This window comes from Blennius ocellaris (genome assembly GCF_963422515.1).
Source record: "Blennius ocellaris genome assembly, chromosome: 20".
Classification (NCBI taxonomy): domain Eukaryota; kingdom Metazoa; phylum Chordata; class Actinopteri; order Blenniiformes; family Blenniidae; genus Blennius; species Blennius ocellaris.
The window spans coordinates 20,592,782-20,610,866 of record NC_137669.1 but is presented as its reverse complement, the minus strand read 5'-3'; the positions used below and the strand labels follow the sequence as shown (position 1 = coordinate 20,610,866).

The following is an 18,085-nucleotide window of genomic DNA, read 5'->3' as shown; positions in this document are numbered from 1 at the left end:
ACCTTCTTTCTCTAGGCTGCGTCCCACCCGGCTGCCACCCCGTGGGCGATAAAACAAACACGCCCTCGCCCCCCCCCCCCCGGACCCGGCCGAGGTGGAGAGAAGGCAAGGGTGAGGAAGGCAAAGGCTGAATTACACTGGTAATAATATGCCCCGGTAGAATATATACATTTCTTTACCTCTAAAAAATAGTAGGATTCTCCTGATTTGTATCAAATGACCATATTGAAATATAATATTTGACTTCAATATATATTCGAATAAAATATATATGTGTAGATTTGCTTAGTTGTGTATCTCTTTTACAAAAGCAGAAGGCATGGTGGTAGTGTGTGCGTGTGTGTGTGTGTGTGTGTGTGTGTGTGTGTGTGTGTGTACATTTGGGGGCCGTCGTTAAAACTCATGTTGGCTTACAAAATACAAAAAGGCACAATCTCATTCAGAATAATTTGTTCTTTCAAAGCGTCTCCGTCGTCTTCTTAAAACTCTACGAATAAAGCGTTCGTTTAAAAAAACAACAACAACAACAAAAAACAACAACAACGGAAAAAAAAGAAAAAAAAAGTAAAAAGCTGTTGTTTTCGTCTCAGTGAGGGTTTGCCTGAGTTGAACATTCATGAAAAGCTCGTCCTCGTCCTGGACGGAGGAGAAAAACCCTCCGGTCACTGCAAATGCCCTAAAATACTGTCCACGTCCTTTTAAAGAGGCACAAACGTCCGGCAAGAGAAGGAATACAGTCCTACAAAAACAAAAACAAAAACAAACAAACAATAAAGAGGGGAATGCAGAAGAGAGCGGGTTGATCTGGTGAAGGAGGGCGTCGTCACGGTAACGTCCTCAAACCTCCGGAGAGGAACCCTCCTCAGACTAGTCGTGTGTGTGTGTGTGTGTGTGTGTGTGTGTGTGTGTGATGGCGTCCAGCTCAGCGGAGGAGCGAGGGATGATGAGGAGGAGGAGGAGGAGTGTCCGAACCCTTCGCCACGACAGAGAGGCACTTCTGGGAGCTCAACGGCTCCTCCGGCAAGCGAGAGACGAACCGACAGACTCAACTGGCACTAAAGGGGGGCGACGGCGTTCCTTCGTTCATTCGTTCACCAAGGCAGATTGCAAAGAGAATTAAAGATCAGGCTTCCTCTCCTGTCGGGTTCAACGTCGGGCAGTAAAAAAACAAAACAAAACAAAGCAACAACGTGTGTAATCTCTTAGTGTTTCAGTCCGACGACAGCTAAAAGCTGCGATTCTGCAAAAAAAAACCCACCTGAAACCCGGAAAACTGTGTCATGCGGGGGAAACTTTGTTTTGTCCCGTTAAGTAATTTAAGGAGTGAAACGTGGAGCTTGAGGTCGGTCCAAACATGGCCGCCGACTCCTTCGATAATTGCACACACACAAAAAAAAAACTTTTTTTTGTTTCCTGCGTTACGACACCTGGTTTTTAACGACGCGGCGTCAGGGTTTAGGTTTTGTTCCTATTGGAGCAGGAAAAACAACAACAAAAATAAAAAAAAAACAAGGTTTGATTAAAAACCTGCTGGTCCTTAATGTGTGTGTGTGTGTGTGTGTGTGTGTGTGTGTGTGTGTGTGTGTGTGTGTGTGTGTGTGTGTGTGTGTGTGTGTGTGTGTGTGTGTGTGCTCAGCAGCCGGTGTTTTCCAGCGACAGCTGCGCGGTGGCTCTCTGCAGCTCCGAGCTCGCCCTGCGCTGAGTGGGAGGCGGCGGCAGCATCAGCCCCAAAATAACCCCGCCTCCTCCTCTTCCTCCACCTCCCGCCTCCTCCCCCTCCTCCTCCTCTCTCTTCCGCTCCCCCTCACCCTCCTCGGCCCTCACTTTCTTGTCCTCCGCCTCGTCCCGCTCCCCGTCCGCCTCCATCTTCTGGTCTTCGCTCCAGCGGCGTTTGAAGCGCAGCTTGAGCGGGATGCAGCGGGTGCCGCCGGGGCTGATGGGAGCCGCCTGCTGACCCGGCTCGCTCTTCAGGCCCGTCAGGGGGAAGGCCGGTCCTCCTCCGCCGCCGCTGCCGCCGCCGCCGGGCGGAGGAGTGGCGGGGGTCTTGAAGACCTCCTCGTCGTCGTCGTCGTCGGGGTGGTTGCCGGGCGGAGCGGCGGGCGGGCTGCCGCGGCTCCCGTTGGCCTGGACGTGGTGGCGCAGGGCGGTGGGGGCGAAGGGGTCGCCCTCCTCGCCGCGGTGGAGCTCGTCGTCCTCGCTGATGTCGGTCACCTCCACCTCCTCCTCGGACTCGATGTCCGATATGGGCTCCACCTGGAACGTCCAGACCAAACTGAAGTCGACACAAACCCTTTAAAATGAACACAAGCGTGCGAGCGGCGGAGCCTCACCTTGATCTTCGGCGGCCCGGCGCCCAGCGCTGACCCGCCGACGTGGCCGGAGGCCGCGAAGGAGGAAGAGGAGGAGGAGGAGGAGGAGGAGGAATGGACCGCCAGCGAGCTCCCGGCTTCCCTCTGCTTGCGGCCGAGCGGCGGCGGCTGCAGCTTGAACTTGAAGGGCGACGGGTGCTGGTGGCCGTCGTCCGGCTGGCCCAGCGGGTGGTGGGGGAGGGGCAGCGGGGGCCCGTGGAGGTGGTGCGCGGCCGGCTTCTCCGGGGTGGGGCGGTGGGGCTGCGGGATGACGATGTTGGGGTAGTGGAGGAAGGCCCGGGGGCTGAGGTGGTAGTTGTACACGGACTGGGTGTGGGCCTGCAGGTAGTGCTTCATGTCCTCCGGGTTGAAGGAGAAGTGGGAGCCCAGCATGGGGGACGACATGGGGGAGGGGGTGTAGGGCAGGTGCGGGGTCGGGGTCATGGACAGGGCCGGGGACAGGGCCGGGGCCAGCAGGCCCCCGGGGCCCGGCAGCGGGGAGACGGGGAACGGGGACAGGGGCTCCGGGTGGACCCGGGGCGCCGGCCGGGCCAGCACCCCGCCGGGGTTGGCCGCGCCGCCGTACACCCGGAACAGGGACTCGTGGGGGTGCAGGCGGGGGTGCAGGAGGCCCCGGAACGCCCGGTCGGGCCCCGCCGCCCGCTCCTCGCCGCCGCCCACCGCCTCCTCCAGCTCCGAGTTGGTGGAGGTGCCGTCGCTGCAGTCGCTCACCGAGCCGCGGGCCATGCGGCGCGCCACGCTGCTGAACATGCCCGGGCTGCGCAGCTCCTCGCTGGACGACAGCACCTCCGACGGCGTGGAGGGGGGGAAGCGGAAGTGGGTGCCGCCGGTGGGCACTGGGGGGGCGCTTTGGGGGACCCCTCGACCTGCGTCAGGGAAGAAATAAATTAATAAATTAATAAAAAGCATTATTTACGGCTGAAATTTCTCCGGTTTTGGATTTTTTTTGTGCAGAAAAGCTGTTTAACAGTCCACCAATTTTTTTTAAATAATAAATAAATAAAAAGGCCGGGGGGATTGTTGTTGTTGTGTCAACTTACATTAAAGTAAATACAGCAAATCAGAAAATTTTGTCTCCGATTTAAAAAAAAACAGTTTCTGGGGACTCAACTTGGACAAAATGTCTATTTTCATTTCTATATTTGGATGAAGTGGCTTTTAAAACCGAGGCGAATGGGAACAGTAACTAATGAGTGTGGGTTTAATTTTACCCGGAGGGTCAGAGGCAAAGAAAACAGCGTCTCTCTCTCTCTCTCCCTCTCTCTCTCCCTCTCCCTCTCCCCCTCCGCCAGCGAGACTGTGGCACTGCAATAAATTCTTGGCTGTCGAGCACGTGCCAGAATTAAATATTGGAAAAGTCGCTCTTACTGCCATCACAAACATGGGTTGGGTTCCTCTGTTTTTTCCAGAGCTGCTGAGTCTGTCTTTTCTTTTTTCCTTTTTTCTTTTAAAGGAGCACACGTCTCCGCCATGTGTGTTTTAGAGACGACGAGCGGAGAAAACTGTGTGCGCTTGCCCATCAGTGTGTGTGTGTGTGTGTGTGTGTGTGTGTGTGTGTGTGTGTGTGTGTGTGTGAGAGCGTTGCATGAAACCATCATATCACAACATGTCAGCGTGTGGCCCACATCACACGGAGGCTATAATTAAAGTTTCGTGCCGCACTCATGTCAGCCAGTGCCCGACGCTCCATATGGGCCGTGTTTACACTGGGTGGCCGCGGCCGGGGCGAGCGCCGACTTCACGGGAGGATGAAGTGGGACGTGGCACGCCGGTGTTTTTTTGCGCGCGCGGTAACCGTGGAGACGCCGCGCGAGCACGCGCAACAGCAGACCGGGTCTCGTAAAGCCATTTAACTAGCGCGGCGTCAGGAGGAGGAGGAGGAGGAGGAGGAGGAGGAGGAGGAGGAGGAGGAAGAGGAGGAGGGCGAGTCGACTTCAGTCGGGGCCAGAAAGCGGTTTCCGAGCCTTCGCCTCCCGCTGTGACTCAGATCACCGCCACACCGACTTGGAGACTTTCACAGACAATAACATTTTAACATCCTGGTTGTGTTCTCTCTCTCTCTCTCTTTTTTTTTTTTTTGGTCTTTGTCTGAAATCTGTCTCTTCCGACAAAGATTTTCTCCGCTCGGACCCAAAAAGCAGGAGAAAAAAAACGAATTAAGAGTTTGTTGTAGTCGTTAACGTGGGCGGCGCCATATTCAGGGGAAAGCGGCTGATTGCACTGAAAAACTAGAAGAAAGGCACACGGGGCAGAATTTATTGATGATTTTATGACGCCGGATTTCTTCGTCTTCTGCCGAGGACACGTCTCACCGAGTCTAGTAAAACTTGTCTATAGGGTAGACAAACACAAGAATCCTGCAGGGCTGCGGCCCCGGAACATGAATAACACGTGCGAGCGTACGTACCAGAGCCCATGTCGATGAAGGGGTAGTTGACCAGCACCAGCTTGTTGAAGTTGAACTTGTAGGTGAACCTCTTCCCTTTGGTCTTGTGGAGGATCCTCTTGTTGTAGTAATATCTGAGGAAGAGGAGGCAGAAGCGGCCGTTATCTCACTTATTAACGATACGCCGCGTCGTCAGCAACGCAAAAAAACCCCAACAAAAAAACACCGGGGTATTTCAGAAGGTGTGAAGCCCGTTGGATTAGCAGTTTGCAGTTTTCTCTTGTAGACGAGTGTGTTTTTCTTTGCGTTCCTCCACCAGTGTGTTTATCTACGTCATCGTCGGAGCACTTTTTACCCCACATGACCAGAAATTTGATAAAGTGGTGAAAAGGTGGAACTATGGGCGAGTTTTTATTTATTTTTATTTATTCAACCTTTATCTGACCAGGGAAAAAAAAAAAAAAAACCTTGTTGAGATTGAAAACGTCTTCTCCAGGAGCGTCCGGGCCAAGACGGACAGTTTGAGACAAAACAGGCAATTGAAAACATAAAACCGATAAGAAAATGTCGACACGTTTAAGCAACACAGACATCTTTAGATTGCCCAGAATTCAAACCAGGCCTTTTGTTGTTCGTTTCAAGCAAACAGCCGCGACCCTGAACGCCATCCTGCTGGCCGCACACGGACACCGCCACGTCCATCTGATCTGACGTCTTCGCGTTTCCATGCGTTTTTAGCGATTTCGCCAAAAACGACGTTTGTTGAAGCGCGAGGAAGCGTCACGGAGCCTCTCGGCTGCCGGACGTCTCGCTCAAGTCTCGACGCGACGTAAAGACGACGAGGTTAAATCCACGTCGCTGCGACCACTTGAGGAAGTGAGGCGGCGTTTAGCCGGCGCGGACGCAGCGAGTCACGTCGCGGAGCGGACTGGACTGGACTGCCGGCTGCTGACAGCTCATCGAAAAAAAAGATGATAAAATGGCTCCGGTGTGAGTCACCGATCGCTTTGGGACAAAACAACATTCATATTTCTTCAGATGGAAAAAAAACACAACAAAACAAAACACCCTTCTAAATCAATGTCTCTCATTCAGCCGTGCCTGGCCACTTCATTGTGAGAAATAGAATACGTTATTCATCTTTTCCTGCAGCGACAGGCTGAGAGCAGCTCAGTGGATTTATACAGGAAAATATGGACTTATCGAAATGCAGGTTTAAACAACAAGCTCCCTTGTCAGTGATTTACTGACGAAGCCGCCGTCCAGCATCACAGACGCCGTATATCAACTTGTGTACGCGCCACTTATACATCCATCAACACAGTTTTCTTTATTAATCCACTCACGCGGCAGAATCATGAGCTTATTTGTGGCTAAAGACACGGCGACAGTCACGACAGTCGTTAGAAAAGGCGCCGTTTCTTGTCGTCACAAACAATGTAATGGAACTCCTTATTCAACTTTGATGGTTCATTATTAACCATAAATGCACACATTTTCTCCCGTCAATTGCAACGTAGTCTATTTTACTTGAAAATACTCCGAGTTGAGTGAAGCTCAAACCTTCAAAACAAACTAGAATGAAGAACGGTACGAAATGAAAGAGGCCTAAATTTAGCCTGCGTCCCTCCGCTGAGGTTAGTCACACGGTGACGGGTGCACTTCAGTGTGAACTTGTGTGATTAGTCACTGGAGTTCAGCACAAAGGAGAATAAAGTGAAGCTCATGCAGTCCTTCAATGAATAGCACACACACACACACACACACAGGGAGGCACAAAGACTCAAACATAAAACAGACAAAACATGCAAGTGACGAGTGAAAGTGCCGTGCACACGCAGCAGTACACTGTTCTTCTGCACATGCTCAGTAGATGGACAATAACAACGTTCCCTCCAGAGTGTCACGGTTCCTCGTACACGTTCTCCTGGGAGTTGGTAGATTTATAGTCGACAGTCACCGTAATGACAATCCGACTTGGACGTCTGTCCGTACGAATGTCCGCGTCCTCGCTATTGTTGATGTTTATAGCGTATTGTTGTCTCTCATGTGTGTGTGTGTGGGGTTTCATTACAAAAAAAAACAAACAGCATCCACGATGCAAAAATGATGCGTTTTCACTTAAAAGTGAAAAATGATTCATGTTAACTGGAGATTATAAACATGTTCTATGGAAAGAAGTGACAGGACATCCAGCATTATTGACGAAGAAGATCAGAAAGACAAAGTTGTAAAAAATAGCAGGACTCTGTTTGGATGTGCTCCTGAAGCGCCCGTCCTGTTTGAAGCCTTTGGGTTTACAGATTTCCAGTCAATCAGTTCAAAACCGGCTCTTTAATATGGCCACTTCTGCTTTCCTGGTGCCGATCCACCACTTCCAGAAACAGGCTGGCTGGGCTGTCGCACCACAGGTGGTTTTCATCAAACCTGAACTCAAAATCTATCAAATCAGATGTAAAAAAAAAGAAGAAGAAGAAGAAGAAGAGCAATCAATCATCCCTGAACCTGGAGAGCAGTGGAGCCGCTGACGGACCAGGTGGAAGGTCAGGCTCTGAGGTTCGCTCAGTTCAACCACGTTAATGTTTCGCCAAGAGCTTGTTCATAACGTCATTTCAACCGTCTTTGATGTGAGATCCAAGTGAGGACACAAAGTCACGATCGCGGCGGTTTGACAAACGGTGGCTGCAGTCCGAGTCGATCCAATCTCACCATTAACGGCCATTTTGGATGTGAAGTTTACAAACGTGTTCTGAGGAATTCTCCATTTAAGTGAATTACTGAAATTATACAAGTAAACCATCCTTCTATCAATAAAACAAGAAATAAATGACAAGCCGTTTATCATTTTTCCCCATAAAAACAATAAGACTTGAATGTCCCACGCAGCACAGAGCATCAATACTGAGATTTAACGACGGTACTGTTTAAAAGTGTCATTAGTACGATCTCAAACACTGTCGTTTCTTTTATAGTGATCCACGGAAAAGCTGCAGACAACCTCCAACGTCAAACATTACACGCATATTATTAACACATATTTAAGTGTGTGTCTGTTGTGAGGATACGTGAGGAAGAGTATGATCGAAGGCAGTGTTTTTCAACCTTTTCTGAGCCAAGGCACACTTTTTTCTTGAGGCACACCACAACCCGGAAATGTTAAAATTCTAAACTCTGTAGCCTCTATTAACAATATAAAGTCATTCTCATCAAAGTTTTATCAACAGGAATCAAATAAATACAGAAAAAAAGTATTTCCCAATGTCTATTTTTAATAGTGCCTCCCTCAGTGTGAAACCTGGACCTGATGGATGAAGAGCTGAGATCCTGGTTCACATTCTTCCTTTTCAAAAACTTCTCCATCACTGTCACTGACACAGTACTTTGATACAAGATGGTAGCAGGAGGTGGAGATGAACCACACTGACGTCTGTCACTTTACATTTCATCGGCAAAGTTCTGTGCTGCCCTCTAGTGGCGGAGAGTATTTATACACGATTACTCTGCAACGCACTGCTCTCACAGCCGACAACAAATGTTTTTTAGAATAAAATGTGAAATTGGATAATTTCCCACGGCACACCTGACTAGATCTCGCGGAAACACCAGTGGTGATCTAAGGACATCACAGTCCTCTGATCGCCTCGGATTTCTGGGACACGGCCGGACTTTGCACAGGTGAAAGTTTACAGCTGCAAACAGGCAAAAAACTGTGTACAAGGACAAAACGTGTGTAATGATGTAAACACACACAATGTGTATCACGTGCACACACACACTCACACACACAGTCAAGAGGAAAATGGTGGGATTAGAGTGTGGGTGTCAACAACAACATCAAGGCCGTTTATGCAGTGAAAAGTGGAGGGACATAATGTTCACGGACGTGGTGGATGATGGGCACTTTGAACGAGTTGGGGAAAAGGCCAGGCACATACATGTGAAAACAACACACACACACGTGCACACACACACACACACACACACACTTTGAAATCCATTTGAACTTCCTTCAATTAAACCAGAATGCACATACAACTTCTATAAGCTGAACACACACGACGATTCCCAAACCCTCAAGTGTGTATTTGCACGTCTCTACACATGTGCTGAATAGGCACCAGTGAACACACACACACACACACACACACACATACACACACACACCAATTCACGTCAGTTGAAAAGGGGCCGAGAAGCATCAATCACAGATGAAGAGAACTTCCTTTCAAAGACGTCTGAATTAATTAGCAGCTCGTCATTCATAAAAAAAAAAAAAAAAAGCTTTACAAACCACAGGAAAGGCCTTCATCACAACAGAGTTTGGCTCCAGCTGCTCCTTCAAACACTCACCGGGCGCCGGGAGAAAGTAAGTGCTCCTCTATCAAATAGGCTGTTAATATACTGTTAAACCTCCGTGGATTTAATTCCCCGGGGAGGAGAGGAGCCAGCGAAAAAGCCCCAATGTTGACTTTAGACGTCCTACTTCTGGAGCATTTCTGTGTATGGATGTGAAGTTTGAAATAGCAGGGGGACCCGACAGGAGAGCACTGGTGGAGGGATGTGGCTGCAGCTAAACGGTTTGAGACGCACCAAATACAGACTTTCAGATGCGACAACCGAAAATCAGAAATTTGAGTATAAATAACTTAGAAATATGAGGCTGCATTGACTGTGCAGGGAGGCACAGTGATGCGATGTCGTGTAAAAGGACGCCCAGAATGCAACATTTCGCATTTTCACTTGAAAACGTTGTTGAGTAAACGGGTCCTAAGTGACGATGATGATGATGATGATGATGGTGGTGATCGGCTAAAATAGTGACAGAAAGTTGTATTTAGAACGACGACTGACGTCTCTTCGCTCATTTCACCTCACTGTGGCTATTTTTGGCTTTTAATGTCCGTCTGCTTCACATTAGCTAATCTACACCAACTGGTTACATATAAACATATATATATGAAGAAATACTGCAGCAACGCTTTGTAAATAAGCAGGCAGGTTCAGACAAGCCGTGCAAAAAAGGATCAGTCTCTTTAAACATTCAGTCACATGAGGTTGTGTCGAGTAAAAAGTTCAACAAACAAGACAGATGGGCTGGAGGAGGGCTGACAGATAGCAAGGTGGTGAACGCTCGTGTGTGTGTGTGTGTGTGTGTGTGTGTGTTGTGATGAGGCGGCGCAACTAGTCATCACCATGGCAAACTCTAACCCACACCAGCCAACCACGCAGGAGGCGACAGCGATGACTGGATGCTCGTGTGTTTGTGTGTTTGTGTACAGAACAGACTGGGAGCTAAATAAAACCCTGCAGCATCCCACATGTGCTCCGCGGAGGGTGAAGGTGTGCGTTTCTAATATCGGCCGTCACCCCGGAGCCTCGGCACGCGGCACAGATGCACAATTCACAACAACAAAGCACCTATTTTTTTTTTCTTTCTTCCACTCACAGATTATGCAACGACTGCAAAATACCTCACATTTATCGTCGAAGTTAAAAACTAAAAGAACCAATGCGTGAATTAAAAGATGTCCAAACAAGTAAAATGCAGAGTTTTCTACATTTTAAAAGCGCCCGTTCAGCCCCGAGCTCCAAATTCCAGCTTTGGCCTTTGAGACGTCATTCACTTTTAGAAAAAGTCCCACTTTGGGCGTGAATCTGAAACGTGATGCACGAGAGAGAGCAAGTCAGAAACGCAGCCGAGGTTTAGGCAAATAAATAGGATGTTTGCTTGGCTTCCCTCTCCATTCTGGTGCTCGCATGTTTGCTATTTTAGCATCTTTTTTTTTTTAACACCCAGTCATGTGCTGAGGAAGCGGAGCGGAGAAGCAGACTGATGGTGGTTTGGAGAGAAGTCGTGTTGTGATCTTGCTGTGAGTGAACAGACTCTGTTATTCTTAACTCCGTGGTCCGATGCACTGTTGTCGTACCGCTGACAAAACCCGATCTATTTTCAAATTGATCTCGGACGCCGTGTCGAGTTCATCAAAATGCATGTGAGATTAAGTAGAAATAGGGTTTTTTCCCCCGGCTTCTATAACTTAAGCTGACCCAGACATTGATCCCCGTATGAATTATTATATCATTATTATGACCATATTTGATCAAAAGAAAGAATTTCCTTCCTAAAAATAATCCTAAAGCAGTGAGGGTTTTCTACGGTCAGCAGGTAAACTTCAACTGAGGCTGAGAAAGACCACAATAGAAGAGAAAAGAAAAAAATGAACATACCTGCCGTCTCCGACTTAATCAAAAATAGCTGATATCAGTGTTAAGATCTCAAAATAAACAAGAATATTTATACAATAAAAGATTCACTGACTGCACTCACAATCAAAACAACGTTGGTTTATTATGACTGCCTCCAAATGTTCATTCTCACACGTGTCGGTGTCGTACACAAGAGAAATCCCTGAGCGTCGCTCGTATTGTGTCCTTGTGGGTTTGGTTTGTACGCGACTCCGCTCTATGTTTCAGATTAGCCCAATTTAAGAACCTCGATTTGGTTCAACTGTACGCCGCTGTCGTGGAAACGGGGCCGCGAAAACCGAGCGACACTGAAGCGTTTGTCAACAGCAAGTGTCTCCAGTTTGCACTTTCCCCCGGCGGGACCTGCTTTGTGTCGTCGGTGGAAGCCTCGTCGTGTTTCTCCTCCTCACACTCACCTTAGCGCTCGGCTGAGTTTGTCATAGTTCATCTGCGGCTTGCACTTCCTGGCCCCCCACAGGCGGGCCACCTCGTCCGGGTCCTTGATGACGAACTCCCCGTAGTCCCCCTGCCAGGCGATGACGTCGTGGTACTCCTCTTTCCTCAGCAGCTCCAGGATGAAGTGCCACAGCTGGATCTGCCTGGAGCCCGGGCTCGACTCCGGCTTGTAGGCCCACTCCGGGAAGGCGAAGCCTGCAGGGGGGGGAAAGAGGGGGGAGGAGGTTTTAGGACCAGAGGGACCGAGAGTTTGGTGCCAAATGGATTTGATTAACACATTAAGTCCAGAATCCGTCCTGATTCAGGGTCACGGGGGGCCGAGTAAAGGGCAACTTGGAGGCATATAGCCAGAAAACTTTTTAGGAACAAGGAAGCAAAAGACACAACTGGATTTTTGGGCTGCTACACACCAGGAGAGGTGTAGCGGTACACTGGAAGAGGATGGAGGCTCCTTCAACACAACAATGGATCAAAGAACTTTCAGAATGCATTGGACTAGAAAGACTAACTTATATTGCAAAAGGAAAACAAAAGGACTTTGAGAGGTTATGGGAACCTCACATGACCATCAGAACAAATTAGTTTTTTTGTTGTTGTTTCTTCTTTCCTCATTAATATTTCTGTATCCAAACCATTGTGTTCTACTGTACAACGGTCTATTTAAAATTGTTTATTTATGTTCGCATGCAAACTTCACTAAGTGTGTGTGTGTGGATGGATGTATGAATGTGCGTCTCGTGTTATTTTGCTCATATCCTCTGGTACAGGTTGATGTTACCAGATTGTTGATTGTATTGTATTATTAAAAATCAATAAACATATTTTGGGAAGAAAAAAAAAAAGTGCAACTCGGGGAGGTGACCGGGGACGCGTCAACTAACTTAACTCTCGGTATGTTTGTGTTTACAGGTGAAGACAATGTCGGCTCTACGAATCTCCACAGCTTCATCATGGCGAGAAAAGATGAGGCAACAAACTTGGGAGGGAAAGGATAAAGGACAGAAAGGATAAACGACGCGAGACGAATCGGGGGCCAAAGAAAGAAACAAAAAAAAAGAAAAAGGCACAAAACATGCCATCCTTAAAATATTTGCTTGAAAGCCGCTGATGAGCTTTGAGGTGGAATCAGTTCCCACAGACCGCAGTCAAATCAAAACGTCCCCGCTATCAACATGAAAGCTGGAGAAAAAAAAAAATCGGCCCCGTTTTAGCAGATTAACAGGCCTTGAGATGTGTGCAGACAAAATAAAAGCTATGGTTTTATAACTGCCATCAGAACACACACACACACACACACACACCATTATCCCCCCAAAGTTAAAAGTATGGGCTTTCTGTTGTAAAGCGGTGGGTGGCAGTAAAAGACTCAACACCACTGCAGCAGAAGGCCGGGCTGAACAGCAACGGCATAGTGACACACACACACACACACACGCACACGCACGCCTTATTAGGACCAGATGTGTCTTGGCATTCGGGCTGAGAAAGCTGAGGGTGGGAAACATATGGGCACGATATAACAATGCTAAAGTTTTGAGTGTGCGTGCGTTTATGTTGCTGTAAAGAAACACACCATCCTAAATACCAAGGTTACAATCGGTTTTTCCCACAGTCCAACAGAGCCGGTCGTATCTATACGGCGCTGACAGCCACAACTGTTAGCGGCGATACGCTTCAAGGCCGCGGAGACGTCGGCGCGACATGGTCCAGAGTCCGACTGCGGCGGCGCGACACGACCACGCTCGGACCGCGTGGCGGCGAACGAGATCATTATCTAAACGCCGCCGTCTCAAAGTGTGCAAGCAACAAATCTGGATGACGGCGCCGTTAAATATTCATCGTTTCATCTTTTATTGCCCCGTCAACATTTGATAGGGGAGCGCTCCGGGGCAGCTGTACAAAAGCAGACACTCGCATGAAAAGAAAACAAAAAAAAAAAAAACAGATGAAAAGCGGATAAGACAACATAAGAAAAGGGTTGTAAAAGTAGTAAAAAAAGAAAGAAAAGAGGACACACCTGGTGACTAAACTCCAGTTACGGTGCCCAGATGATGATTAAGTCAATTACGACTTTTTCCATTTAACAATCTCATGCTCTGTTTGCTGGGACTGCTGGCTGACTGAGAACCGGCCCGTTCTTTATTATGTTGGGAAACGGCAAAGTAAACAAAACCTCGGCCGGCTGAAACATTAAAAAAAAAAAATCCACTTCTGCCAAGTTCTCATAAAGCAGGAAAAAGTTAAGAGTCCACCTGATCTGAATATTGACTTGTCGGGTCAATTTGTTTGTTTTTTGGACTCCCTGCGAGTCTCTTTATCTGTTATATCTGTTAACTTTAAGGCAAAGTGGTTTAAAATGAGTTACCTAGAACTGTCTGGGTTTGCTGGTAAAGCATGTGGCGAGAACAAAGCCACACTAATGTCTCTTGTGAATGTTGTACCAGCAGCTCTCACTCTGGTTCCAGAGGCCCGATATGTAATAGCAGTAATCGCAGGCATGTCACTGGTTTGCGGCCGATTTTTAACGCGTTTACTAAAAAAAGATATCCGATATATTTGCCACGGGGTGTATTTCAGTGGTTCTTGCTCTGAGTGGACGTCACCGTCAGCCCTTCACAATGAAACCGGTGAATCGGTGCAACAACTGATGAAACAAAAAGTGTTTAAAAAAACGTTTTTGTGATGCCGAGTGGACGACAACAGGCTCTTCACACCCGCTGCGTCGAGCTCCACTGCTTTCACAAACAAGGTTAAATCCAACCCTGAACGCGATACCGCGCTTTATTTACGAGCCGCTTTTGAAATTAGCACATGTTCTCTCTTAACCGCATACGGATTTTTATTAGCAGGTGCAAATGAAGTCAAAGTGAGTCATGGAAAAAAAAAAAAACAACAAAAAAAAAAAACTCAACAAGTAGGACACGGCGAAACCAAAGTGCAGATGACATCAACGCACAAGTTGAGGAAGTAGTGTTGTAAGGTCCGTAGTAGAAGTAGTGGTAGAAGTTGCTGCAGAGCGTTCGGCCTGAAGGGAGGAAACGTGGAAACGTCTCACCACAACAAGCGTCGCTCTGTCAACTAAAAAAACCTATGAAAGAGAAAAAAAACCACAGAAAAGTCTGGCGCAGAGTCGAAAGCTGCTGTTCATTAAACGCCGTTTGAGACGTTACAAGGACAAAAAAGTGTTTCTGACTGATGAACGGTTCGCGTCAGACGTTCAGGTGTTGCATACGATTCTGCCTCGAAACCCCACGTCTGGCTCAATAACTGAAACACACACACACACACACACACCGGTTGAGGAACTGTGACCTGCTTTCCCCTTCGGGACGGGAAGATGCTGCACCAGAGTTTCTCAACTCAAGTTAAATATACCGATTCCATCATCCACTACGTCCAATAAAACAAAGGAGTTATTTCTGTATCAGAGGGCTCAGTTCATAAGTGGAAAAAGAGAAATTTGAGATATTTGTCTTGTTGTTAACTTTTTTTGAGGAATAAAAACACTAAATATCAGTAAATAACACTGGAAGCCTATTGACCACTGGCTCTGCTAACGAGAAAACCATTTGACCAAATCAAACTGATTTGTACTTTTAAAATCAGTTCTCAGCATTAGAATTATGAAATGTACTTCCATATGGGCCAATACAAGGTGAAATGATACTGCAGTTGGCCAACTTATGTATTGTGGAAAAAACTAGAAAACTAAATAAATGACTGTATATTTTTCACACAAGAATGCATAAAATAACATTTTTCATTGTACCGACTTTTCTTTTTTCCTGCTGTCACTCTCTTCACGAATATATTACAATACTCTCTAACTTTCCGCTGCCCTGCTTTTAAAACTTTACATAGTTTTTCAGAACTGCTGCTCGAACACTGAAGGCTCAGCAGCACCGACTAGTGGCCGGCGGCCGCATGACAACAAGCCTTGTAACGTTAAGAAAACACTTGATTTGTTGAACGGTCGTACTTTGAGTGCCGGCGAACAAAGTGGTGAACTTTTACTGGTTTATTATGAAAAAAAAAGGTTTAACTGTGCATCTCGACCAGCTTTGTGTGACTTCAACTCTCTAAATCCAGAATTTTGGCCATTTTACTTAAGACAAAAAAAAAAAAGATACTGTAAAAAAACAGGTGACTAATAAACCACATGCTGCTCGCTGATCTCCTACGGTGCTCGGAAACGGAGCCAAAAGACGGGCGAGCTGGCTGCGAGAGTTGCTAATAGCCATTTTAAGTCAGACTACTAATGGGGGTACGAGCGGCGTATGATTCATCCGGCAGACAATAAAGCTCCTGTCACTGGGGACAGGGTTTAGGCGTTGTGACACACCGCTGCATAATGGGGTACGCCGATAGGAAAACACACATGTGGTGCACGCTGACGCACACGGGGGGGGGGGGGGTTGAATTAAATCAAAGTGGGCGAGCTAATATCACACAAAAAAGTACACAGACCCACAACTCAGGTTCGTGGGGAGAGGTAAGTGGGTTCATGCGTGGGTGCACAGAGCACACAGACAAAGAACACAGGAATAGCAACCATGACCACTGCATGTGTGTGTGTGTGTGAGAGAGAGTGTGAGTGTGAGTGTGAGTGTGTGTGTGTGTTGCAGATGTCCCTGCTGACTCATAGCTCGCTCGTTTGTCGTTCAAGCTTTCACAGATTCCGCCTTTCTCCCCCTCAACACCGCTACCGTCTCTTTCTTCCTCTATTCTCCCTTTCATTCCGTCCCTCCCTCACTCGGACGCCAGTCTCCTAGCAACAAAAGCTTTTAGCGCTAAAAATAAAGGGCCGAGTCACGACAAACAAGGCAAAATATGATTCAATTACAGGAACTTTGCCAAAAGGAGTGTGGAGTTTCGGGCCGGCGTCCAGGAGAGGCTGCGATCCGTCTCCGTCGCGCCGTATTTACAACGCGAAGGATGTGGCGCTCCCGTCCTGACAGCGGACGCACGCCTTCGCCTTCGCATACATCAACTCGTGCTTGAAAAGTACAGCGGGGCCGTCGACTTGTTTTATCCGTCGGTGCTCAGGAGGGTGGCTTCGAGGGGCTCAGAGGTGAGGCGAGGGAGGAGCAGACGGCACCGCAGACAGATGCAGCTCCAACTGGACCTCCGCTGCTCATCTGTTACAGCTGCTGGCTTGTGTCATGTGAGCGAAAACAGAAGGCCGAGACAGTGGGAGGACGGCAGCGGCAGCAGCAGCAGCACAAAGGAAACAAATGTCACGATGGGAAACCCACAGTAGTTTGGCCCCTGCAGCTCTGAGACGAGGAGGAAGGAACATCAAACCCACTCTTTGTGTAAATTCAATGACACGTTCGCACCGTTTCATACGTTCCGACACAACGCAGATCACTCCGGTTTGACAGAACTGTTTTGTCAGTCCAGCCACAAAAGTGAGGGCAGGTTACGTGGAAGAAACCGCTGACTCATTATTTAGTCCTCTGTGAGGAGAGGAAACTCAATTTGCATGAAACAATTGTCGATCATATTTCCAGGAAATCCAATGCAAATAAGTCTCAAAATAAACGACATAAAGTGTCTGATAAGATTCAGCCCATTTCAGGTTAGTGAAGGAAACATTGGATGAAGATAATTATATAATGAATTAGGGCAACCGACTTGCTAAAATGTGTTAAACGTCTTCATTGTTTGCACTTTATTTTACAAAATTACAAAGTTATGGAAGCAAACGTAATAAAAGTATGACGAAAAGCAAAAAGGTAATACCGGTGAAGAAACACTTGAGAAGCATAAGAACTGTACTTTTCACAGCCTTGTTTTAGTGCGCACGTAGACAACTATATGCAAGTATTTCAGTCCTCGTGCAGGTTTTACTGGCACTTTACTGGCGCTTTTATTCACTCTTGTGCCGTGCAGAACGTTTTACAGAGGTGTAAATGGATTGTAAATCGCCAATCTCCCAGACATCCTTCTACAAAATGTGCCTGGAAACCTTTAAAAACACCACGCCAAACTGGCAGAGCTTCCAGAAATCACCACACAGGTCCGTTAAACCAGTCCCTGTGGGCGGCGACTCCACAGACCAGCTGCATTATAGTGCAGAAGTTCGTGGATGCAAAGACAGGCTACGACAAGCGAACTCGACGGCGCCCGAACAGCTTTTGTGATGTCTGGCGAACTCCGGTGCAGACGGGGAGAATTTGCGATCGTCAGCCGGAGGTGAAACACAACATTTCAGGGCTCACTGGAGTCTAAATATAGCCAAGTACAGGGCAGGACGACTCATTTACTATTAGCCCGCAGTCCCAAGCCACCTGCGTTCTCCTTTCCAAGAGCAACACGCTGTCTGCGGCGCAGCAATCAGTGGTGGTTGGGGGTTTAACACGCAGGTCTGCTTTTCTTTGGGACGCTGACGTCACCGCGCTCGGAATACTGCTCATAATACCCGATAGCCATCATTGGGGGTATTGTCCAGAACGGCCCATAAGCTGCCGAGGGCAAACACCAACGCCTCCTCCGCTGCCCGACCAGTTTCTTCAACATGTTGTTCCATCTATCCATCTATCCCCCCGTTTATTTTTCCCTCCCTTCCTCCCATTCTTCGCCGCGTCTAAATTTAGCCGCTGGGAAAGGTCGGCCGGTGTCTGTC

General features: G+C 47.8%; 1 protein-coding gene across 1 annotated transcript in view; it reads right to left on the bottom strand.

Annotated features, from left to right (window-relative positions):
- Positions 1-1,632: 1,632 nt before the first annotated feature.
- erf (Ets2 repressor factor) overlaps positions 1,633-18,085 on the bottom strand; it is a gene marked incomplete at its 3' end in the record, with an annotated part of 34,234 nt that continues 17,781 nt past the window's right edge. Inside the window, exons 2-5 of the mRNA XM_080515685.1 lie at positions 11,418-11,652; positions 4,777-4,889; positions 2,331-3,235; positions 1,633-2,253 (exon numbers count right to left, since the gene is read on the bottom strand). Of these exons, the coding sequence (XP_080371811.1) occupies positions 1,633-2,253; positions 2,331-3,235; positions 4,777-4,889; positions 11,418-11,652 (1,874 nt within the window). The remainder of the gene's footprint in view (positions 2,254-2,330; positions 3,236-4,776; positions 4,890-11,417; positions 11,653-18,085) is intronic.